The 23,758-nt window shown below is 54.2% G+C and overlaps 2 protein-coding genes and 1 long non-coding RNA gene across 14 annotated transcripts; 2 read left to right on the plus strand and 1 right to left on the minus strand.

Moving 5' to 3' along the window:
* Positions 1–208: 208 nt before the first annotated feature.
* Positions 209–4,453, plus strand: LOC111737794. 2 transcript variants are annotated; one of them, XR_002779578.1, is made up of 3 exons: positions 209–2,853; positions 3,100–3,243; positions 3,338–4,453. It is a non-coding gene; the product is annotated as an uncharacterized LOC111737794 (long non-coding RNA). The 2 variants fall into 2 exon arrangements; XR_002779577.1 differs by having other exon boundaries at positions 3,100–4,453.
* Positions 4,454–8,046: 3,593 nt separating this feature from the next.
* Positions 8,047–15,871, plus strand: SLC39A13 (solute carrier family 39 member 13). Of its 11 annotated transcripts, none has more exons than XM_023528769.1 (10): positions 8,047–8,197; positions 9,711–10,019; positions 11,681–11,794; positions 12,052–12,245; positions 12,614–12,718; positions 12,830–12,919; positions 13,659–13,709; positions 14,024–14,156; positions 14,336–14,435; positions 14,594–15,871. In XM_023528769.1, exons 2-10 carry the CDS (start codon positions 9,719–9,721, stop codon positions 14,667–14,669), a joined length of 1,164 nt encoding a protein of 387 aa, XP_023384537.1. In that variant the 5' UTR covers positions 8,047–8,197; positions 9,711–9,718; the 3' UTR covers positions 14,670–15,871. The 11 variants fall into 11 exon arrangements, with proteins under 11 accessions (XP_023384537.1, XP_023384542.1, XP_011355279.1 ...); XM_023528774.1 differs by having other exon boundaries at positions 14,024–14,152; XM_011356977.2 differs by having other exon boundaries at positions 12,106–12,245.
* A 1,811-nt stretch (positions 15,872–17,682) lies between these two features.
* PSMC3 (proteasome 26S subunit, ATPase 3) lies at positions 17,683–23,496 on the minus strand. Its single transcript, XM_011356983.2, has 13 exons — positions 23,375–23,496; positions 23,204–23,281; positions 22,897–22,980; positions 22,220–22,345; positions 21,679–21,783; positions 21,502–21,564; positions 21,177–21,314; positions 20,607–20,750; positions 20,352–20,500; positions 19,353–19,449; positions 18,983–19,128; positions 18,053–18,134; positions 17,683–17,870 (listed from the first exon to the last, which is right to left on the minus strand). Exons 2-13 carry the CDS (start codon positions 23,276–23,278, stop codon positions 17,760–17,762), a joined length of 1,320 nt encoding a protein of 439 aa, XP_011355285.1. The 5' UTR covers positions 23,279–23,281; positions 23,375–23,496; the 3' UTR covers positions 17,683–17,759.
* Between the last annotated feature and the right edge of the window lie 262 nt (positions 23,497–23,758).

Raw genomic sequence — 23,758 nt, forward strand, 5'->3', positions numbered from 1 at the left:
CTTCAGAAACATTTCGGCTAGTTTTGGGGCCACTACGAGCCATGCCCTCAGATGCCTAGCAGACCTTCCTCCAGCTCCTCAGCCATTGGGGTTCACTGGAGGAGACTCAGGATGCCTCTACTTGAAGCTCTCTGGAGACGGTGCGCTCACTCCCTTACTCCATCCATCTCTGCTCTCACTACACGCTGTCTCCAGGACAGCTGCTAGCCTGGAGCTCGGGGCTCTCAGGAGACAGTGGCAGGGCCACAGATCCCTGAGTCTCTGAGATCACGCTGTTTCACTCACAACCTTGCAGATAAGATAAGAAAGTGGCAGTGACTGTTGGAATCCAGACTGCAGAGCCACACAGATCCAACAGCATGCAGTGTGTAAACATGGGCAAGTGATCTCGCCTCTCTGAGCCTCAGTTTCCCCATCTGGAGAATGCCTACCTTGAAAATTTACAAAGAGAGACAAAGGTCGTCATGGAATGGGGCTTCACAGTGTTCGTGTGGCCCGCGTCACACAGCAGCGGCCACTTCCATCTCCTCCTAGAAGCCCTGCTTCCTCCCTCCGCTCCCATTCTCCTGCGTGAGTGAGGGTGAGAACCTCTGCTCCCTGTTCTTCTCTGCCCCTGGCCTCGCTCTGACCTGTCCCAATCCGGGAGACTGCTGGAGCTGTGGTTCCCATCCCTCCCTGGCATAGAGACCTTGGAGGCGCAAACTCCTGCTCTGGCAGGACACCTCACTTCTGCCTGAACACCTCCTACTCTCACAAGATATCTCCTTTCAAGCTCAGCCAGCCACAGCTGTTTTAACAACTGGTGCCATTCACCAGGCACTTTATATACACAACGTCTTGTGATCCTCCCAGCTGCAGGTAGTCTTATCTCCATTTCACAGGTGAGGATACTGAGGCTCAGAAGGGAGCAGTGTCTGTTAGTTCAGCTGGCAAGAAAGGTGAAGCTCTGAGATGAGAATTCGGGTCTGGCCACCAATCCAGGGGGTATCCTCTTCAAGTCAGAAGGCAAAGCAGCACCACTTTGTTTGGAAGAAGACTTCGAGCCTTTTGGGGTGTCACTGCTGCCCAGGCCCGCGGTCATGGCTTATTCCCAGTTCCCCTGCTTTTCCCCATCACCAGAGTCTCCTGCTTCTCCTGGTCTAGGTCGTTGGATGTCGAAGTTGGAAAAATTCCAGCTTTGGGAATTTTGAGATGATAAAATTCAGCAAGGTGAGCAGCCCTCTGAATCGAAGGCTCCCCTTGGCTCCCTCCTCTGCCTGGCACACCTAGCAGTGGCACTTAACTCCCTGCGGAGAGAGACCCAAGGGGGCAGCATTCTCTGGTGGTTAGAAACAGGGTGTTGGTGCCAGACGTCATGGGTTTAAATCTCAACTCTGAATCTGAGAGATTTGTATTTGTGACTTTGTCACCTTTTCTTTAAGGGGGCCCTAGGGTAAGTGACTTCACCCTAAAATGGAAAGAAAAAGGCCTCTCCTGGCCTGGAGGCTTCACAGAAGGGAAATTGGTTTCTAAGCGTTCGTCCCTTCTTCACGCATGGTCTCATTTAAGCATCATGACAGCTGACAAGTAGGTACTATTATTACTCCCATTTTATAAATGAAAAAACCGAGGTGAAGGAGTCTTCTAAAGGTCACATGGCCTTACAGGGGCTTGAACTCCAGCCCCATGTACCTCCAAGTCAGACGCACTTACATTGCCCCAGAGAGGTGCCCCTTCCTTTTCTCCTAGGAATTATTCCCTACCACCCCAGCCCACAGGGTTAGAGGCCCTAATCAGGACTAGATGGGACTGGGAGGTTTGGCCCTGCCCAGCTATGGTGCAGCCCCCAAATGCCAGACTGTCCTTGCTCTTGGGTTGGGCTCACAGCTGCCTGGACATGCAAGGGGTGGGGACCAGCGCAGCAGGGCCTCCTCCAGGCAGTTCCCCGCGCCGTGCTAGGCCACCCTATCTCCTGTAGCTATGGTGGTGTCTGCCCTCTCCTGTAAGTGGGGTGTAAGCCTTTTCAGGGGCCTGCAGAGTGGGGCCAGAAAACCAAGAAGCTAGACTTGAGCGTCTCACTTGCCTGCGTCCCTTCCAAGGCCCTGGAAGACGGGCCTCAGCAAATTTGTATTTGTGATTTCGTCATCTTTTCTTTAAGGGGGCCTCAATATTATATAAGCATCAGGCTTCACAAAACCTAGCTCTGTCCCCAGGTCGGGGGCAGTGGAAAGAGTTTCGCATTCCACCCCACTTGCTCTGTGCTGGCTGACTTTCGGCGAGTCCCCACTTTCCCATCTATACAGTGGTGATGAAGCCTGGAGAGTCACAGGGTTACGGCGGGGGGCAATGAGAGGAGCTTGGGGTAGCCACCCTTTATCAAACGCCCAAAGCCACAGAGGTCCTTCACCAGCCGGCGCTAGTTCCACCTTCGGCAACCCTGTAGGGTAACTGGAGGCTCCCACCCCTATTTTCCAGGTGAGATAACTGAGGTTTGGAACTGAATGAGCACGCTGGAGCCCATCCCCCACTGCTTCCTGAGTTCTCAGCCGGGGCTGCAGAGCCCTAAGCTGAGAGCTGGGGACGCCAGACAGACCTCGGCTCCGGTAGTAGGAGACAGGGGGTGCGGGGGCGGGCTCCTCGGAGGCCGTGGGAGGAGGCAGCGTCCCGCACCGTCTCACCGCAGGGCCGACCTCGGCCCTTATCTGCTCCGGCAGCTTCCGCCCCCGACCCGAGCCCCGCCGCAGGCCTGGCCCCCGCCCCCGCCTCCGGAGGGCCCGCCCAGAGCGCCCCTCCCCCACGGCCGCTGCCCCCAGGGAGCGCCGACTGCCGCGCGCTGTGTGTGCCCAGCGGAGCAGAGAGGGGCCCGGCCCCCAGGTGAGGGGCCGGAAGTGATAAATAACTCGGGGGTGGGGGGTGCGGCATCGCAGTGAGGCCTTCCCTGCCCCAGCTTGCCCACCCCAACGAGAGAGGGCCCCCTCCCCAACCAGGCCACCTCAGCCAAAGCTGGGAATTTGAGGTCCCTTAAAGCCCCAGGGAGCAGGAGCAGCAGTGGGGTCGGTCTCCACAGGGGCAACATGAGAACCCCACCCCTTTCCTCCTTTTCCCCCCTCCGCCCAACAGGCCCAACGCCTTGGGCGTCCTTGGCGTCCTACAGGTGTAGGAGGGAAGAGAGAAGTGGAGACACCTTAGAGAAAGTGAAAAGCAAGCCACAAACTGGAGGAGACGTCTGCCGCGGACGACCCAAAGGATAAGCATCGACAATACGTACAGAACTCTTTCAATTTCATAGAAAAAACAAGTGATCCCACAGAAAAATAGATAAAAGACATGAAAGGGCTTTTTTTTTTTTTTTTTACAGAAAGGGAAACACATTTGTTCGATGCACATCTAAGGGATGCTCAAGCTCGTTGGTGATGAGAGAAATGCAAATGAAGACCTCAATGAGATGCTATTTACACCATTCTAAGAGCAAAAATTAACAAGCTTGACAGCACCAAGTGCTGGAGAAGAGGTGGAGCCACGGACTCTCCAGCGTGTTACCAGAATGCAACCGATGTAACTGCGGGCTGGTGGCAGGGATGACAGCACACGCAGTCACCCTCATCTTATAAAGCTCGGGCCGGGCATATCCCCTCTCGGCATAAAATCAAGAGAAACTTTGGCATGTGCTCCAAGAGACTTGGACGAGAACGTTCAAAGCTGCACTGTTCTTAACAGCAAAAATCTGGAAACAACTCAAATGCCCATGGAAAAGAGAATGGGTAAATAAATTACAGTAGATTCATTCACACGGCGGCACGTCATTCAGCGGTGCAAGCGAATGAACCAGTTTCACACGATATCATGAATGAATCTTAGTACCATATTGTTGAATGAAAAAGCCAGTCCCAGAAAACAAATACCTTTCCTGCAACGTGTGAAACCAAGCCAAACCGTATCTCTACAAATAAGACTTTTGTAATTAGGTGATGTTAGGATTACCCACCCAAAAGAGTCAAAAGTATACTCAAGACTCAGGAGTAACACTGAGAAGTTACAACCAGTAAGAAAATGTAGTTGGCGCTTGTGTACTATCAACAGGTCGTTCAAAATGTAATGGGAAATATCCTGTTCAACATAGCTGCAAAAATGTAAAATTCCTGGAAGTAAACTTTTTTAACACCTATGAAGGACCTATAGGAAAACAATTATAAAGATCACTGAGTAATATAAAAGAAAACCTTAAAACAGCTTTTTCCCTTATTAAAAGCCAAATCAGAATATTGTTTAGACATATAAATGTATGTATGCGAAAACTTTATTTTAAAAAAAGGACTGATCAAAAAATTCAAGTTCCCCCAAGAAGGAGGCAGGGTGATGGGATGGGGCAGAGTAACAAGTAAGCAGATAATATCGGTGAACACACCAATGAAATAAAAGAGGGCCCTGCAAAGGCTCAAATGACAATGCCTAACGCACAGGATTTCACCCCAATTTGCGCTCCTGAGGTTGGAGTGAAGAAAGGGAGACATTAAACTTATTCAGACAGACTTTTATTCAGGGTACAAACAAGCTTGTCTTTCTTTCCAGAAACCCAAAGTGAGTGGCAGGTGGGGGTGGGGAGGCCTGTGTATACGTAGGACAAGACTAAGCACCCAGAAGACACACAACACTAGGGGCTCCCAGGCTGGACAGATCCAGAAGGCTTCAGGGAGGAGGCGGCCTTGTAAACAGACTGGATTTCGATCCACAGAGATGGTGGAAGGGAAAGAACAGGCCAGGCCTGCCAGGGGTGGGCTGGGGGTTACAAAGGGGGTCAGAAAGGCAGAGAGGCCAGACAAAAAATAGTGAAGCATGGCTGTACATGGGCTGCCCATGGAAGAGTTGCTGGGTGGTGAGGGAAGAGGCCCTGTGGAGTTATGGGACATTATCTGGCCAGGCCTCAGGATTCGGGGAAGAAAGCACCCAGCAACTCACAGAGGAGCTAAGGCTGCTCTGGAAAGAACAACATGAGAGAGGGTTAGGGTCAGGGGTTCCAGCAGGCCAGGTCTTCTGTAGGAGCAGCCAGCCTTGGCTGAGCACAAGGCTCTGCCTCTTTTCATCTGTGGCCTGTGACCTGAGCCTCAGATGCCTTTCCACAGGAGATTGCTACCTGCCTGCACAGACCCCCACAGAAAGCCCTCAAAAGAAGGCCACGCCCCAGAAGCAGAACCTCTAGCCTTGCACTGCCAGAAGTGGAGGAAAGTTGGCAGAGCATTGGCAATGCCAGGCAATGCCAGGCCATGCTGGCCTCTCAGGCACCACCTGGTCAGCAGGCCCGGGCAGTCCTACGTTCCGAAAATAAAAGGCTGAGGCCGTGTTGCTAATAAAGGCCCCAGTAAAGGTACCAGAACCAGGAACAACGTATTGAAGTCAGACCCTGGGCAACCCAGTGGAGTCAGAGAAATGGGTCTGCAGTGCCCCAGCCACTCAGAGCCAAGCAGTGTCCAGGCCCGTCCTCCCCTGTTGAAGTGCATCTGTCCCTGAGGCCTCCAAACTGACTGATGGATGTTGGAAAACACTCAACTGTGCTCAGCAAGGAGAGGAGAAAGGGTGGCCCCCCCACCCTATGTCGTTAATTTATCTGTTCTTTTCATTGGTGTAACAGTTTCTTTATACTAATGTATCTACACATGTAAATAATAATAATATCTAACCCTTAAATAGACCTTCCCAAATGCCAGACATAGTCCTAAGTGCCTTTATGTATATTCATTCATTTAATCTTCACAACAATCCAATACAGTAATCCATTTTAGAGATGAGGAAACGGACATAGGGAGTTATATAATTTGCCCGAAGAAGTCTAATACCAGAGTCTGGTTTGTCTTAACCATCAAGCTAGGAGGCCATTACATATATATCCACATGCGGTCATGCGCTGCAGAATAACGTTTTGGTCAACGAGGGACTGCATACTCGATGGTGGTATACCATGTAACTTAGGCATATATAGTAGGCTATGCCCTCCAGGTTTGTGTAAGTGCACTCTATGATGTTCAAATGACAAAACCACCTAATGACACGTTTCTTAGAACATATCTCCATCTTTAAGTGGTGCATGACTGTGTGTATGTATGTATATACATATGAGATTTTATATCATTTTTACAGAATTGCATAAATGTGATCATATATATGTTTTAACATTTTCCTTTTATATTTTCCCTCCTCCCACCATGGAATCCATTTTATCACCCTAATATGTGATCTTCTATATTTTTATTTACCCACATTTATACATGGACTTACATATACTGATACCTCTAATCGCATGCACATATACAAGGTTCCTTTTTTGTCATTGTTTTAAAATAGTGGATTATAGTAAATAAATATTTCTGCATCTCTCATATCTCATCTATACCTGGAAATTCCTGGGAGATCTAATTCACTGTTTTTAATAGCCACACATTCATCCACCCACTGTACCTTTCCAACTGGCTCTCCTGCTCTTGGTCAGTAAGAATGCTCATGGTCCCATTCCCACCCCCAAAGCACTTGTTTCTTTAATCCATTTGGGAGTCTGATGTTGGAAATTCCAGGCCAGGTGAAAGGAAAGGCCAGTGAGAAGGTAGCAAGTGGCATCTCTGGCTGAGTCTTGCCCACCTCCGGCTGGTGGCCCACAGCCCTCAGCCTCCAGAGACAGGAATGCTGACTGTGTTATTGTGAAATCATTTGTATATTGTGAAGTGCTTTGCATATGATGGAGTGATTTGCATACAGGGCAGGGGGCATCTTAGAGATCCCGGAGCAGCATTCCTGAGTGTCTTCCTCCCTTTGCAAAGAAACCAACCCAGGGCTTCCACTTCAGAACTCAGGGAGGGGCATATGAGGGCATCCTGGCAGACCTACCGGACCGGTGGGGTGAGGTGACAGGGGTTTCAGAGGAAAGCTGATCCCACCTGGAAGGAGCTGGGGAGTCTAAGAAGGGCAAACATTGGAATGTGAAGTGGAACAGACAATCGAGCGCAGCATATGAGAGCCAAATGAGTCCTCAGAGCCCCTACGAGAGAACAACTCAGGACAGATGAAGGGAGCAGTCATGGGAGGCAGATGAATGTCAGAAGCTTGGAGAACAACTCATCACTCTTTCTGCCCAAGCGAGTACCCACAGGCCCCTTCCTGAATATTCTACAGTTCCAGTTATTCCCAGAGTAGAATACAAAGCGGAAATGCCAAGCCAGATTCCTACACCCTACCACATGCTCTGGGTCCAGAGACATCCAGGTTTGAATCCTGGTTCTGCCATCCATGCCATTGTTTCACCCTGGGTAAACACTACCCACCTTAATGAGCTAGAATGAGGATTCAATGAGAATGCCAAGTAGAGTGAATGATGCATAGTAAGTGTTCAGCAAATTGCAATTATAATAAAAATGCTAGTGTTTCCTGCCCTAGCCTAAGAGGTCAGGCCAACTTCCTCTAGGTGAGGGGAGCAGACCCTTTTGCTCCCTCAGGTTTGGAGTTCAGAGCAGCAGTGTCAAGCCACCATGACTTGGACCCCAAAGGGTTACAAGCTCTGGAGACAAAGGCCTGAGGTTCCCAGTGAAAAACCAAAGCATAAAAATAATTCGATGAGTAAGAATAAAATTCCCTCTTCTGAGGTTCCCGGGGCTAGGCCCCTCCCTGCGGCAGGCACTTCCCCTTTTCCCTTGACATGGAGGAGCCAGGCCGGGCTGACTCAGAGCTGGAGTGCCGCAGCCATCCTCCCACCCGGGACCGGGGCTGGCGCGGCCGGCGGCTACGAGCCTGGAAGCCTAGCGCGCCCCCGTGCGGACGCGGCAGGGACTGCAGCCCTAGAGAAGAAGCGGCGGCCGGACCCGCAAGCCCAGCCGCCCGGCCGCTCGCGGTCTCTGCGGGGCCACCGCCTCCACCCTGCCCAGCCCGGCTGAGCGCGGTGACCACGGGTCTCCCACTTCCGCCCGTCCCTCCCCGTCGTGCCCGAGCGGAAGTGCGCCAGCAGCTCGGGTCCCCCATGGCCGCGAAGCGGAAGCGCGTCCCGACGGCCGCTCCCCGCGACCCCGCGGCGCGCGGCGCGACGAGTTCCGGATGGGTCCCGTGTGACGTGGCTGCGCGCGGGGGGCGGCTCCGGGCGAGGGGCCGGCCTGCCGGGACGGGCGGGGCAGACCCGGGACGGGGCGCGGCGCCACAGCTGGATGGCAGGGTCCACCAGGAGCGCCATCGCCGCAGCCGCACGGTGAGTGAGTGCCCGACCCTCAGGGTCCGCGCCCCGGGCGAGACAGACCCGGCGATCCCCCCGACCCTGGCCCGGCTCGTCTTGGGCTGACCAGGTTCTCTCGGCAGAACCCAGAGTTAAACTTCCTTGGGCTCTTCTTCCCTGTCGCCCACACATCGCTCCCCATCTCTCCCTTGTTCTCCGCCTCCTCATCTGCCTTTCCCACTATTTCTGGCTTGCTCTCTCTGACTCTTACTTTCTCTCCTTTCTTTCCTCTCTTACTATCTCCGTGCCCATTCCCCTCTCCCAAACCTGTGGTCCCCTCACCTCTACGTGACCCGTCTCAGCCTCCAAGCCTGGTCTGGCCCAGTCCTGCTTTTGGTCCCCAGTAGAGCCCAGAGGGTTTCATCAGGGTCTCCGGTTCAGGCCTGGAGATCCTGGACGTGGGCATCTTTTCCACGGCCGGAGGCAGCTGCTTTTCCTCCCTTCCACCTCCAGCATCAGAGGAGGACACTGAGGCAGGGACATTACTAGTTAGCTCAAGGTCACAGCCAGCACGAGGCAGAGCAGACCACATTTAGAACTCATGCCTGAGTTTCCAGATTGAACTTCTCTCTTGGTTGACTCACATCCTCCTGTGATTACAGGCTGGGTACACTCCTGCTGCCCAGTGCTCTGGGCCCCCTGCAACTTAAGGAGGGCACTCTGTGCCTTCTCCATACCAGGCACGTTCACCTGCATTAGCGAGCTCATCTCATCTGCATAGCTGTGTGAGGGAAGCAGTCCTTATCTTTATCCTATAGATGAGGAAACTGAGGCCCAGAGAGGGGGCTTCAGGGACTTGCCCGCAGTCAGACAGAGGCCCAGAGAGGGGGCTTCAGGGACTTGCCCGCAGTCAGACAGCTGTAAGTGCAGAGCACAAAGTTGATGGCGAGTCTCCAAAGCCAGTGTCTGAGCATCTGTGAGGCAGCTCCTGACTGAAGGATCCTTTCTCTTCAGTCCCACCACCTGTCTGTCTCTGTGCCCCAGGGACATTGGGCTCATTTCCTAGGAAGAAGCTCTACTGGCTCTGCCCTAGCCCAGCTGCTTGGTTCCCCACCTGCATCTCCTAATGTCACCCCAAGAAGCTAGATAGTGCCAGCCTCAGTCCCCAGGGTGTTCTCACAGGGCACATCCTGGCAGCAAAACCTCCCCTGGCAGCCAGAGACACCAGGTTGGGCTGGGCCTGCCGGTGGCCGAAGGGAGCCTAGCCAGCGCCTCACCCTGTCATTAGGGAAAGTTTAGCCTCAGGCGGACATGCTGACACACAGTCTGGAGCTGGCTCAGAAGGAAAAAATGTGTGGTCCTTGGGAGTGGAGTGTGGAGCAGCAAAGCCCCTTTGCTTTGTGTACCCACCATTCGGATCCTGGGCCAGGCAAGCAGGAAGGTGGATACCATGGCACATGGGGTGTGGGGAAGGGTAAGATGCCATGTTTTATAAGTAGGTGTTCAGCCAAGGGCGGCAGCTCAGGTAAGTGGCGTTTGTGTTTTTCAGCACGTGGCATGCCTGGATGTCCCTGTCTTGGCTGTGGCATGGCGGGCCAAAGGCTCCTCTTGCTCACTGCTGTTGCCCTGGAACTCCTGGGAGGGGCTGGGGGTTCCCAGCAGGACCTCTGGAACCGGGGGGCTGCAGCAGCCTGTCGCCTAGACAACAAGGAAAGCGAGTCCTGGGGATCCCTGCTGAGTGGGGAGAGGCTAGACACCTGGATCTGCTCCCTGCTGGGCTCACTCATGGTAGGACTCAGCGGGGTCTTACCGTTGCTGGTCATTCCCCTGGAGATGGGGACCACGCTGCACTCAGAAGGTGGGTGACCCTCCTCTGGCACCCCAGGGCAGCCAGCAGTGTGGGAAACGTTGCTGCTCTTCCATGGAGAGCTAGGTCTCACCTCCCAGGTTACATTGCATCTAAGGTGGAGGGTGAGGACAGAATACAATTTCTTACCTTGGTCTTATGAGACCAGTGTGCACCATGTCCATTTGTTCATTCATTTGTGCGTTCATTTATTCTGAAAGTATAAGAGTCAGCAAACATTCACCAAGAATAGTGTAGGCAGTGGTTAGAAAGATGGATGTCAGTCTGTCTGAGTTCAAATCTTGGCTCTGCCACTTACCAGCTGGGTGCCATCGGGCAAGTTTCTTCACTCTGCCTCAGGCTCCCAGCCTTAAATGGGGATAATAATAGTATCTACCTCATAGGTAATACTGTGACCACTAAATGAACTCAGATCAGTAAAGCACTTAGAAGACTGCCTGGTACAGGGAAGGCTACGTGTTTGCGGGCCCCTTGCTGGGTTTGGGGATGCAGTGGCCCATAAAGCACTGCCTCTCCCTTCAGTCTCTGTTCATCGTGCAAAAGAGCTCTCAAACCAAAAGTCCCTGGAACACGCAAGAGGCTGCTTGCAGGCCTGCCTCTGGGGAGGGGGTTTGGGACGTGGGGCACAGGCTTCTCCTTGGCTGCTCTTTCATACGGTGTGCATATACTATCTATCCACAAATGACCTGTGATGAGAAGTACACAATATCAGATGGGGAGCTGCTAAAAATACAAGTGCCTGTTGCCCCCCCACACCTGAGAGTATGACATAGTGGGTCCGAACCATGGCCCCTAGAATCTCTGAAACGAGGGCCCCAGAGGCTCGTGCTCCCCTCTTCATTCAGCAGATGGTTGTGAACACGTCTGTGCCAGGCGCTGGGCTGAGGGCTGGCACCGTGGCTGTGAATGGAGCCCTCCTGGGCCCTGCTGTCATGCATCAGCTCAGTCCCTCTCGTGGTATCCCTGCGAGGTCACTGTAGGTAGGACTTACATTATTAGCTCCATTTTATAAATGGAGAAGCACAGGCATAGAGAGGTTCTTTGACCAGCCTGAGGTCACACAGCCTAGAAGCAGCAGCTTCCCTTGGGATGCTTGCTCCCCACCCCCAACCTGCCTCTGCCCTCTGGGCCTCAGTTTCTCTATCAAACCAAGAGTTAGACATGGCCCTTTCAAGCACTTCCAACTCTGGATGCTGTAAGTCGGCAAAAGTCCCCAAATCTCTGTTTTTGAGAGTAACAGTGGTTGAGGAAAGAAAATTCCCATTTAATGAGCCTTTGCTATGCGCATCGTCACTTCATTCCCACAAGATCCCTATCAGATAGGTTATCCACAGTTTACAGAAGGGGAAACTGAGTCCCAGAAGTAATCTGCCCAAAGTCACCAGCTGGTGGGTTGGGGAGCTGGGACCATAGTCATGAGACAGAAGTGATTCCACAGTTGTTCAGCAGGTCGTGACATATTCCCACTGAGCACCCAGCCCTTGCTGGGCCTAGGGGACAGGGTCCTAGGAAGGGCAGCAGCCCATGTCCAGCCGTCCAGAGGCTTGCATTCTGGTTGGGACAACAAGAGAGCCTAGTAAGCTGGGTGGGCCAGAGGTCAGGCCCGTGGCCCTGGCGAGTCAGCCCCCAGACCTAGAATCTTTGTCTTGCAGCTGGGGCCCGGCGCCTGAAGCAGCTGCTCAGCTTTGCCCTGGGTGGACTCTTGGGCAACGTGTTTCTCCACTTGCTGCCCGAGGCCTGGGCCTACACGTACAGCGCCAGCCCTGGTGAGTAAGGCCGCAGACTGAGGGTAGGAGGGTAGAGTTTAGAGGGAGCTGGTACCCATGCCCGGAGGTGGCCTAGGCCCTGCCCACTCTGCCAGAATGACTTGGAGAGGGGTTCTAGGCATTTGGCAGGGAACTTGTCCCCGTCCTACTGCCCTAGTCCCTGTGGGAGTCCCTGGGGCCCAGCTGCCCCACCAGCCAGTCCTGCCCCCCGAGTCCTACCTCCCCCAACCCCCACCCCTGTCCCTGCCCTGGACTAGGGCCCATTCCAAATGGCCCGCCTTCTATGGCCCTGGCTTGGCCTGGCCTGTCAGTGCTGCCCTCTACAGGTGGTGAGGGGCGCAGCCTGCAGCAGCAACAACAACTGGGGCTATGGGTCATTGCTGGCTTCCTGACCTTCCTGGCTTTGGAGAAGATGTTCCTGGACAGCAAGGAGCAGGAAGAGAGCAGACAGGTGAGCCCCAAACCCCAGGACCTGGATACCTCAGCATCTGTTGTGTGGTGGTGCCAGGGCCTAGAGGCCCAGGTTCTGAGCCGAACCCTGAAGAGAGGGTCTCTTGGCCTTTTCTTGGGAGTTCTGGGAGGCTGGGCCAGCTTGTTTGGGGAATGAAGGCATCAGCCCCTGCCATGGCATGTTCTCATGCGGGAGGTGGACAGTCTTGAGTTTGAGAGCATCCACCGGCTGACAGAGCAGCAGAGAATTCTAGCCAGACAAAAGGGCTGTTCCCTCTCTGTTTCTCCATCTCTCACTCCCCTTCTGCGTCTACCCTGGCTGAGTGGGGGGCATCTAATGTCACCTCTCCCCCCTTCTCCCGGCCCTAGGCCCCCAGCAAAGACCCTGCTGCTGCTGCCGAGCTCAATGGAGGCCACTATCTGGCCCAGCCGGCTGCAGAACCCGGCCTGAGCGCCGTGGTCCGGAACATCAAAGTGAGTGGCCCGCTCAGGGCCCCCTCCTCCTGCAGCTGCCCCGCCCTGAGTGGCCAGCCCAGCTCAACTCTGCCTATCTGGTTTAGCCCGGCTTTCTCTCCCCTCACCCAGGTCAGTGGCTATCTCAACCTGCTGGCCAACACCATAGACAACTTCACTCATGGGCTGGCTGTGGCTGCCAGCTTCCTTGTGAGCAAGAAGGTGAGTGAGGGTCAGGGCAGGTGGGGTCCAGGCATTTCTGGTGGGAATGACCCAGTACCTGTGTTGACCAGTTGGCTCTACTTTCAAATTAGTCCATCGCTTCTTATTCCTTGTTTCAGCAACACCCTCATCTGAATCCCCAGTTTTCCCTGGGGGACAGCTCTCCCGGACACAGCCTTCTATTGTCCCGAGCCACTGGTCTGTTCTTGCTGTGGACGCTCCTTGTTGGGATCACAGCCCCTGCCTGCTTCTGAATGCTTCTCCCCGACCTTCTCCCTCTACCCTCTGTGCTCTGGCCCCAGCAGTCTGCCTACCCTTGAGCTGGCCAAGCTCTTTGCCCCCTCGTGGCTTCCACTTCACACTATTCCATCCTCCTGGAACGTTCTTCCTCCCACTCTTTGAACAGCTGGCTCCTCCTCCTCAGGCTTTGGCTTAAACACCCTTCCTCAAAGACGCCTTAGCTGACGCTTTGTCTAAACTAGACATTACTCATGCTCCACAGCACCTGTTACAGTGTGTGATCACTCGGTTTTTTGTGCGTTTACTCAGTCCTGGCCTCTCTGCTCCAGACCGTTAGTTTCATGAGGGTAGGTTTTATCTGTTTGATTGGCTGCTGTATTTCCAGTTGGCAAACGGTGGCCAGCCAGAGCCTCAGAGCAGAGCAAATACTAGTAGAATTAGTAGATAAGTGGGTGCCTTGGCCCTCGGCACAGATGCCCACAGACTCCCTTTTGTGCAGATCGGGCTCCTGACCACCATGGCCATCCTCCTGCACGAAATCCCCCATGAGGTGAGTGCCAGAGGGTCCCATGTCAGCTCCATGGGGGCCCAGAGCTTGGGGAAGGGGTTGAGTGGGACAACCTGGCGGTGGCAGGCTCAGGGATTGCACTTTGGAGGCCTGGAGCTGCTCAGCCCACCAGGCTGCAGCCACCATCTCAGCCATGCTTCGGCCTTCTCAGGCTTGGGGTCCCAGCCAAGGGATGTGGGCTGGGGGACCCAGCGGCAGGGCTGGTGCAGGGGGCTTGGTGTACATGTCCATACCTGAAGCGTTCAGGGGGTCTGGCCCAACTGAGGCCCAGAGTGATCATCTGGACCTCCCCTCAGGTGGGCGACTTTGCCATTCTGCTCCGGGCCGGCTTTGACCGATGGAGCGCAGCCAAGCTGCAGCTCTCGACGGCACTGGGGGGCCTGCTGGGCGCCTGCTTCGCCATCTGTACGCAGTCCCCCAAGGGAGTAGGTACGGGCGTGGTGGGTGGTGGCGGCAGGTGGCGGTCAGCAGAGGGGCCTCAGCCAAGGGCAAACCTGCCCCACTCCTGGCATCCAGGCCCGTTCTGCCCTTGGTCCACCCTATGGGAGGGGGTGTGGTACACATGGCTCTCCTGGGCTCCCAGACAGTCGGGCCTTCTCCCGCTGCAGAGGAGACTGTGGCCTGCATCCTGCCTTTTACCTCTGGTGGCTTTCTCTACATTGCTCTGGTGAACGTGCTACCTGACCTCTTGGAGGAAGATGACCCGTGGTGAGTGACCCACTGGGACTGCCACTCACAGGGTCGTTAGGGGATCAAAGGGGAGGAGATTCTGGTCTCTGCCCCTCTCCCTTCCTTGTGCCAACCCCTCCCTAGTGCCACCCCCTCCCTGGTGCCACCTCCCTGAACTCTGGCCCCTCTCCCCACAGGCACTCCCTGCAGCAAGTGCTTCTGCTCTGCATGGGCATTGTGGTGATGGTGCTGTTCTCGCTCTTCGTGGAGTAATCACCCCGACACCCAACCCCCACACAGCAATAAGAGACTTGGATTTACTCTGTGACCATGTGGGCTGAGGCAGAGGGGGCGAGTGCCTGTGTGAACAAGCGAGCCTCTAACCAGACAGAGGACGGGTGGATGTGTGTGTGTGTATGAGGTGTGCATGTGTGACCAGAGGTGTGTGTGAGACCGACACTGTGATCCCTTGTGCACTGGGCCTCAGTTGGGCCCAATGCATGCACTTGCCACTAGGCACGCTGTGGTCCTCTCTCCTTGACATCCTGTCATCTTGGACGTCCTGGAGTTAGCAGTGAGGAAACAGCAGCATTGGCCCCAAGCAGAAGCCTTTCCCTACCGGAACCCCAAGGGGAATGAGGGCAGCCCAAGGAGCCCAGGGCTGCAGGGAGCCCCAAAGCTACCTTCCGCTGGGGCCTCATGGGCCCCGGGCTAAGGGATAAACTCCTCTGCTCATGCACTCAGCCTTGGGCAGCCTAGGGTTGAGGCTAGGTTAACCTCTCTGCTACGCCAATCATCTTGGCCCATCCTTTGCCAGCTCTAAGGCCAAAGAAAGGAGAGGCAGGTGCTCGTGTAGCCCCCCCAGCCCCACTCAGCACTGACAGTCTTCTCTGTCCTAGCATGGAGCTGGGAGATGCTTTCTAAGACCTTTTTCCTCATGGCTACCTTCCCTGGGTCAGCTTCTGTTCCCCTAGTGAATGCTCCCTGGCAGCACCAGCAGCTCTTGCCACCTCCAGCTGCCAAACAGCAGCCCGCAGGGCAGCCAACAGTCCCAGGCAAGAGAGGCCTCCCGGTCCAGCTCAGGGATGCTCATGCCAGCACAGGGTCCAGGCAGATATTCTGGGGGCAGGAAGAGAATGAGCCAGGGCTGTCTCTCCCTGCCGGGGCCCCTTTGCCTTTCCCACTGCGGGTGGAAATAAGGTGGGGGTGGTGAGGGATCCATGTTGTCAGCACTCAAGAATGTGCTCTGGGAGAATGCTGAAGCCATAATCCCCAGCTATTTCCCTTGGCTGGCGCCCAGGTACTCAGCTGGCCCACTCTACAGGCAGGCTCCAGCCCTGCTTCTCAACCATGGACGTTCTGAGAAGTGGCCATCGAGAGGGTCTGAATGGTTTTACAGCAGTTTTGCTGTGGTTCCGATTGTATCTATAAATACATGTTCTATAGATAAGATGCAAATAAATATTATACACAAACCTGCTGCCTCTGTTCTGCAGACCATCATCTGTGGTCAGGCAGGGCTTCCTGGGTGCCTGTGCTCCGATCAGGTTGTCTGCTCCTTGGCCCCAGCTCCTGCTGGCCACCTGCCGGTCTCCTGTCATCGTCACCTTCCGTCCTGCTTTGTGCTCATCTCTGAACCTTGCAGTGTTTCTTGGAACAGGGGATGGCATATCATGTTTCCCTGGCTTGTTTTGTTGTTTGCTTTTTATCCTAATAAAACAAGCCTGGCACTGTGCCATTGTAGCCCCTAGCACCAAAGGTGGCCTTTTCGTATCAACCTATGAGCCAGGGCTTTTTCCCAGCCTGCCGCCTGATACATTTAAAAAAGCTCCATCACAAAGCCATCTCCAGGTTTGGCCTCAATTAAATTATTTTTCATTAAAAAGAAAAAATATGGGATTCTTATTCTAAACCACATACCCTCATCTCCTCTGAGTGTGCTGAGTGTAAAGACGGCATCAGGCACCCGGGGGCGCTGCTTCCCCACAGTGCTATCAGGAGCACACAGAAGGGTTCACCCACTCCAAGCCAACCAGGACCACCTCCAAGTAGCCTGTTGGCCGCCAAGTGCAGCATGTCTGCCCAGCATCACAGACTCCTGCAGGGGCTGTGAAGTCCAAATCACAGCACCCTCAGCTGTGAGTGCCTGGCTTTGAACCAGTATCTTAGCAAAAAAGAGATCCGTTTCACCTAATTGTGACCCACCCGGGATCTGGCGGGTCTGTGCCTGATCCGTCAAGAAAGGAATGTAGGGCTGTCTGGCCAGCCCCCACCCTCCTTTTGACAGTTCTGGGGCTCCAGTGTTGAGCCTCAGGTGGTGACTGGGGGGTTACTCAGGTGCCATGGCCAGATGGATGCCCCCACTGGCTAGAAAACGGAATACAGGAGTGGGGGCAGCTGACCCCGGAGGAGATAGACCAGAAGCACTTCAGAGGCTGTGCTGGGGGCTCCTCAAGCAGGGGTGGAAAGTCAATGGGATCACCAAGGACAGCGATGTGAGGACACATTCGGACACTCAAGTAGGAAGGTGGCTCAGGTGGGTTTTGGAAGTGGCAGGAGGGGATCAGAGCTAGGAAGGAGTCCAGACTTCCAGAACAGGCCAAGGCCCAGTCAGTAGTTCACGGTGGGCATGTCCCCTTGGTGGGGAGTGGGGGCAGGGGAGAGTGTAGGGGCTTTTGCCAGAGCACATGGAGCCAGAGCTGATGGAGAGTTCTGAAAGGCTGTTACTCTGAAAGGCCATTCAAAGGGCCTTTCCAAGGATGGGCCTGACAGAGAATGGGGTTTATGGCAGAATTACAAGGAGGGCGAGAACACAGCATGACCAAAGGTTAGGCTCACAGTGGGTCTTCCTAGAGGTTCATTTTTCAGCCAGAGGAAATGGGCCAAAAGAGCTAATGGGGGCGTGTGGAGGAACAGGAGGCTTGGGGGCCAGGAAACAAGGCCCAGGGCCACAGCACCAAAACATGAAAAGGGAAGGCTGGCTCTATTTAGGCTTTTCATTCTAGAGCTGATAGGCCATAACTTCTGAAGCTGATAGGCCATAACTTCTGAAGCTTCGGGAGAGGGGGAGCAGGGAGTGAGGAGTCAGGTCTGAAGGGACGCAGTGGGAGAGGCCAGGAGATCCCCGAGGACAGCTGCAGCACGCGCCCGTCCCTCCCAGAGGGCCTTGCCCTGACAACTGGTTTGAGGCTGTCTAGGGTTTCTAGGCGGCGGCACCTAGGGAAGGGGTCTCATGCACGTATCCCCCCTCTTCCACTCAGAGCCCAGGGAAGGTGAGACAGACGGGTGGCAGGGACCTGAAACCATCTTTTATTATAAATTTTAAACAGCAAGATACCAGGGAGTGGTATGGCAGGTGACACCCTAGGCGTAGTACTGCAGGTTGGCTTTCTTCTTGGCCTGCACCTCCAGGATGCCCTCCATGTAGTCCTCATGGGTGAGCTCCGTGGCACCCCTGCGTAGTGCGATCATTCCCTGCACCCAGGACAGACAAGCTCTAGGGTGCCTCTGGGGATCCCTGGCCTGGCTCCCAGGGGCCATAGCCTTCTCAGCTTCCTCCCCTCAGTAGTCTGTACCAGCCAAATTCCCCTGCCTGGTCCAGGGAAGGGGGCAAAAAGGCATGAAGCACCCACCACCCTCCTCACTCCACCACTCACCGCCTCCACACACACGGCCTTGCACTGGGCCCCGTTGAAGTCATCCGTACAGCGGGCCAGCTCCTCGTAGTTCACATCAGGACTGGGTGGGGTGAGGGGGACACACATATGCCACAGGGCTCAGTTACTTGTGGGGAGGGGCAGGGGCAGCAGATGTACTCCCACACTGCCCCCATCAAGCCGTGAGGCCACCTTGCCCTGTGACTGTAGGCAAGTCCCTTCCCCACGGTGCCTCGTTCTCTTCTTGGTACAAGATGGGGTGGGGGGCATTCAAAGCAGGTTAGACTAGGTTATATCTGTGTCTCTTGAGCTCTAGCCTTCTGGCAATCTGTACCTGAGACCTCAGGGACTGATTCAGCCTCTGGTAGGTTAGCAGGAGGGTGTGGAGACAAAGGATGGCCGTCTCCCCCTCTCCTGAGTAATGCGGGCCCCGCGTCAGCACTGCACGGCCATTCAATGGTCTCCTGTGCCGAGCACTGTGCTTGATGCTGTCACAACCCCATAAGGTCAGTGTCATTATCTCCAAGTCCCACTTAAAAAAACTGAGACTGAGAAAAGTTATGCCACTTGCTGAAGGTCACAGAGATCTGAATCCAGGTCCACTTGGCCCCTGGCTGGTTCCCTCTGGGCCATGTAGAACTGTGTTCATCTGCTGGGGTAGGGGAGGCTGGGAAACTGAGGGCCTCTGGCCTGCAGACCTTTCAATTGGGAGAAGGTAGACTCTAAGGAGCAAAGCACCCAGAATTAGGGCCTGGGCTCCAGCAAGACTCTACTCCCGGCACCTGGCTGTGTAGAACAATGCTATGTGTGAACAGCATTTGGAGAAGGAGTGGGTGGAGGCCTGGGGAAGCTCAGGATAAAGAGAGACAGTGACCGCTTTGCTGCTGCCCCTTTGGGGCACAGCACCTTGCTCATGGTGTCCTTGCTCACCTGACGTTCATCTTTCGGGAGTGGATCTGCATGATTCTGGCCCGGGCCTCCTCGTTGGGCATTGGGAACTCAATCTTTCGGTCCAGGCGGCCTGAGCGAAGCAAGGCAGGGTCCAGGATGTCCACCCTGTTAGTGGCTGCAATTACCTGAGTAAGGAAAGCAGCAGCAACTTGAATTGAGGAGGAAGGGGTTCATAGACGAGCAAGTCATGGCCATGACAGGCAGAGAGGCAGCCCAGAGACCAGGTGAAAGGGCAGCAGATGTTCAAGAATGACCCCAATTCCAATTCTAACTGCACTAGCTAGGTGACCAAGGTCCCCTGACCTCAAAGCCCCATGTTCTTTATCTGTGAAGTGATAACAATACTCACCTTTACTTGGGTGTTAGGCTGGAACCCATCCAGCTGGTTCAGAAGCTCCAGCATCGTCCTCTGCACCTCCCGGTCCCCGGCCTTCTCACTGTCAAAGCTGGGGCACACAGGAGGCCCGAGACACTGGTGAGGCCACAGCTCAGGCTGAGCCCTCCCCTCCTCCACCCACCAGAAGCCTAACCCTACTTGCCCAGGGCAAGGAAATGTCTTGCTAAACTTAGGGCCCCCAGCCCAGGGTCTGTCACAGATAAGGTGTCAGTAACTGCTGATTGCAACAGAGACCAGAGAGGCTGCTGGGATCAGGTGCCAAACTTAAGATAAAACAGTGAGCAAAACCAGCCACTGCCTGCCTGAGTTACCCTCTGATGAACGTGCTGTTGCAAACTGAGCTAAAGCTTAGAAATACAGGGATCCGGCCCAGACTTGGAGCGTAAGGGAGAGTCCAGGCAGGCATCCCTGGGGAAGTGTTCCTCAGCTGAGAACCACAGGCTGAAAACCCACTGGCTGGGCAACCAATTATCGGAGAAAGGAAAAGGAAAAGCACATTCCAGAGAGACAATAGCAGGTGTAAATTCTCTCCCACCACAGAACCACAGTGGGCCTGCAAGCCGAGGGGACACTGTGGAGAGTCCAAGGGACAGGGGAGGCAGGGGCAGGAATGAGATGAGGCTGGAGGTGAGCAGGGACAGCCACACAGGGGGCCCTGCAGACCACGACAAGCCCAGCATTTACCCCAAGGAGCAACAGGGAGGCCCAGGAATGGTTTTAAGTAGGATCTGTTTACGTGAGAGACTGTCAGTGTGTGTGAGTGACGTGACCAGGTTTTGTAAGAAACATGCTGCCAGTTGTGAGAATGGACAATCAAGGAAAAAGAAAAGAAGCAGGGAGGGTAGTTAGCAGAGGATTTAGGCAGTAGAACCACAAAAATAGAGCTGCCACCATCCCAGGGGAGGAGACAGAAATTTAGAACAATCCCCTTGGTGGCACCCACCCCCTTACCGCTTGGTGCCAATGGCATCCAGCTCATCAATGAAGATAATGGATGGAGCTTTCTCTTTGGCAAGGGCAAAGGCGTCACGGACCAGCTTGGCACCATCCCCGATGAACATCTGCACCAGCTGGGGGCCAGCCAGCTTCAGAAAGGTGGCCTGGGTGGGGCAAAGATGGGGGATAACAAGAGTCACAAGAAGCCCCTTTGAGCCTGCAGTGCTTAGCTCCTGCCCATTTCCTCCTCATTCCTCCCAAAGCACTCACCTTGGTCTGTGCAGCACAGGCTCGGGCCAGCAGGGTCTTCCCTGTACCCGGGGGCCCGTACATCAGAACCCCCTTTGGAGGCTGGATCCCCAAGTTCTCAAACTTCTCTTTGTGGTTCATTGGCAGGACAATGGCCTCCACCAGCTGCCAGGAAAAAGTCCTGAGTAAGGAGAGTGAAGTCCTGACGGTTCCTACAGACTAACCTTTAATGGCTTCAACCCCAATCTCGAACCCTCCTATTCCGATCCCAGGACACTGGCCTCCCCTTCCCCTGAATCAAAAGAATGCAGAACGCTCACACCCTCCAAGGTTGACTATGGTCTCTTCAGGTACAGCAGGTTATGACAGACACTGAGTCTGAATTGCAATCCTGGCTCTGGCCCTAACTATCTATGACCCTAGGCAAGTCCTTCACTCTCTCTGGAACTCAGTTTCCCTGTTACATGACATCCCTCTCGCCTCCCTAGGATGTTGTGAGGATAAGAGGCACATTAGGGGGAAGTGCTCTGGTCAATGAAGCAGAGATACACAAAAAGCTGTCCAGGCCGCTGGTGGCCACGCCTCCCTCACCTCCTGAATCTGCTTGTCCAGTCCCCCGATGTCACTGTATTGTTCTGTAGGCCTCTCGTCCACTTCCATGGCCTTTACCCGCGAGTCATACTCTGTGGGCAGGGTCTCCAGGATCAGATAGGAGTCTTTGTTCACGCCCTGGGGACACAGCACAAAGCCTTCAGATTTGTCTCAGCTCAACGCCTAACTAATCAATTGGGTGACTGATGTCTGCAGAGTAAAAAAAAAATAATATGGGACTGGACAACACAAGATTCAAAGAGCAGGTAGACAGGAGAGAAACTTTACTGGAATAGCTCTGCCTGGGCTCAGGGACACCACTCACCACCAAGTCTCCCGGCTTTAGCTTTTCAGCATCCACCAACCCAATCACAGGCAGGAAGTAGGTCTGTAGGAAAGGTTCCAGATGCAGCCTCAGTTACTGCCCTCCGTAAGGTTCCCTGATCCTTTCCCACAGCCACTGCCAGCCTCCTCAGTTCTCCTATCGTTGAGGCAGCCTCACCTGTCGTGTAGAGGTTTTGATCACTGCACACTTGCCCTTCCTCTGGGAGTCCAGGTCAATATTGGCACCGTCCTCCTCTTGGTCATTGGGATCAACATCCAAAAGCTGGGAAGGGAAAAAGCTCAGATCAAGAAGCCCTACTCAGCCCACTGAACTCCCCAGAGCCAGGTGCTTCCTGGCCTGAGACTGTCTCAAAACCTGCAGGGCAGGCCATCCCTACCTCACTCCTCAGACTAGCCCTGAGCCCGGCAAGTGCAATTGATAAGCCAGCACATTGACAAGATCTCTGTCTAGGTGTTGCTTCTCTGCATAAAACTCATCTACCCCCAGGAAGAATAACCACTAGAAAAGAAGACATGTTAGGCTTCTGAGGCCTTTTAGGATCCTATATATCCCCCCTTGGAAATGCACATTGGGAAAGGGGCCCTAGGAGGGGTAGCCCATCATGTGGTTTGGGCCTCACAACTTCCACCCACTCCTTCTCCAAGTGCCCCATCGCAGGCTGTTTCCAAACTCTCTTCCCCTCCACATACACACACACCTCGATGACGTTGGAGACAAGGTACGGCAGGGTCTTGTTCACTTTGATTTTCTCACTGTTCTCTTTGATCTTGTCCTTCATAGCTTGGAGCTCATGCGTAACTCGTAACACTTCGCTCTTCATAATCTGGGATGAAAGTAAATGGAAACAAATGTTCAACCCTGGCTCAGTTGATCCCAGGGCCTTATAGTTGGTTAGGTCCAGGCTGCCCAGGGACCCTCCTGCATCTGCTCACTCAGCTCTCAGGCTGACCGCTGAGCCTATGTCCACATCTCGCAAAGGTTAAAACAGGAGGCCAGTCTGGAGGCCTCCTGATAAAGTAATTGTAGTCGAGGGAAAAGAGCAGGACTTTGAGTCAAATGTAAGTTTTAGATTCTGCCTTTCATTAAGGGCTGGATACTTCACAATAAAAACCTCTCTGAGCCTCGGTTTCCTCATCTGTAAAATGAGGATTTCCTAAAAGAAGGATTTCTGAGGCGAATACTTAAAGACCTCATTGGAAAAGACAGTCTGATGACTCCTGTTCTCAGGCCTGGTCTGCCAACACCCAGTCCCTCTTCTGATCCCTCTTAAGCTTTAGTTTTCTTTTCTCTTCCTGGTCCAAGGAGGAAACCGCGGTCCCCATTCCTCTCCTAGGGAAACTGCTGGGATCACCGGGGCCTGACCTGTATGCCCACCTTGATTTCACTGTCCAGCAGCCGTGTGCGCTGGATAATCTCTTCTGTGGACATCTTGAGCACCTCCTCCCCGATTCCATCTTGCTGTTAAAAAAAATTTTTTTTTTTTTTAACTCAGAGAAGGTATCCCGCTTTCTCCGAGCCCACCCAGTCTGTTTCCTTGTCCATAAAACTAGAATGAAGGAGTCGGCACTTCTGCCCACATCCCAAGAGGCAGACCTTGGCCCCAGGTACCGCCTTCCCTCCCGCCAAGAGCGTCTCCCTGCGGGCTCGGGCTCCAGGACCCCCGAGCTGTCGCAGCGCGCACCTCAGCCTCATCCCACACGGTCGCCATCTTCTCCTGCCGAGTCACTGGACTCTCGAGTTTCGGCAGCAGATTCATTTCCTGAAAGAAAACGCCGAAGATCAGACTGGGCAGAAGCTATGGCAGAAAATTACTATTGTCTTTCTTAACACTAGCTCTTGACTAGTGGCAGACCTCTTTCTTCGTGTCCTGACTCTTAACGGATTTAGCTCCGGCCACGTTGCCACGGCGAATCTGCTTCTCCGGTTCAAAAGACGAAGCGCGGGCCACAGGACCCGCCCCCACGTCTCCTAAAACGTTCCCACCCTCGTCCTGTTTATGCGCGGCGCGACAGGTGGACGTCCTATTGGTCGGCGCTTGCAGGGGGCGGGCCATCCAGCCGTGTGCGAAGAGGAAAAAAAAAAAAAAAAAAAAGCATGATACCGCATACTGCATTTTTATAATTATTTATTAAAGTAAAAGCTACCTGAGAGAACCATTAACCAGTTTTTAAAGGTTCACGACTCCTGCTAACTTCCGAGCAGATGCCACAGAACAGCTCACGTGGGAAGAGTTCAA

Source organism: Pteropus vampyrus, unplaced genomic scaffold (genome assembly GCF_000151845.1).
Source record: "Pteropus vampyrus isolate Shadow unplaced genomic scaffold, Pvam_2.0 Scaffold31, whole genome shotgun sequence".
Classification (NCBI taxonomy): domain Eukaryota; kingdom Metazoa; phylum Chordata; class Mammalia; order Chiroptera; family Pteropodidae; genus Pteropus; species Pteropus vampyrus.

Coding starts and splice junctions, on each gene's coding strand:
- SLC39A13 (XM_023528769.1), top strand. CDS start 9,719: ATGCCTGGATGTCCCTGTCTTGGCTGTGGCATGGCGGGCCAAAGGCTC. Junction 11,795..12,051: donor CACGTACAGCGCCAGCCCTG/GTGAGTAAGGCC, acceptor GCCCTGGACTAG/GGCCCATTCCAAATGGCCCG. Junction 13,710..14,023: donor TGCACGAAATCCCCCATGAG/GTGAGTGCCAGA, acceptor ACCTCCCCTCAG/GTGGGCGACTTTGCCATTCT.
- PSMC3 (XM_011356983.2), bottom strand. CDS start 23,278: ATGAATCTGCTGCCGAAACTCGAGAGTCCAGTGACTCGGCAGGAGAAG. Junction 19,450..20,351: donor GATGCCATTGGCACCAAGCG/GTAAGGGGGTGG, acceptor TGTGTGCCCCAG/CTTTGACAGTGAGAAGGCCG. Junction 17,871..18,052: donor AGGCCGTGTGTGTGGAGGCG/GTGAGTGGTGGA, acceptor TCCTGGGTGCAG/GGAATGATCGCACTACGCAG.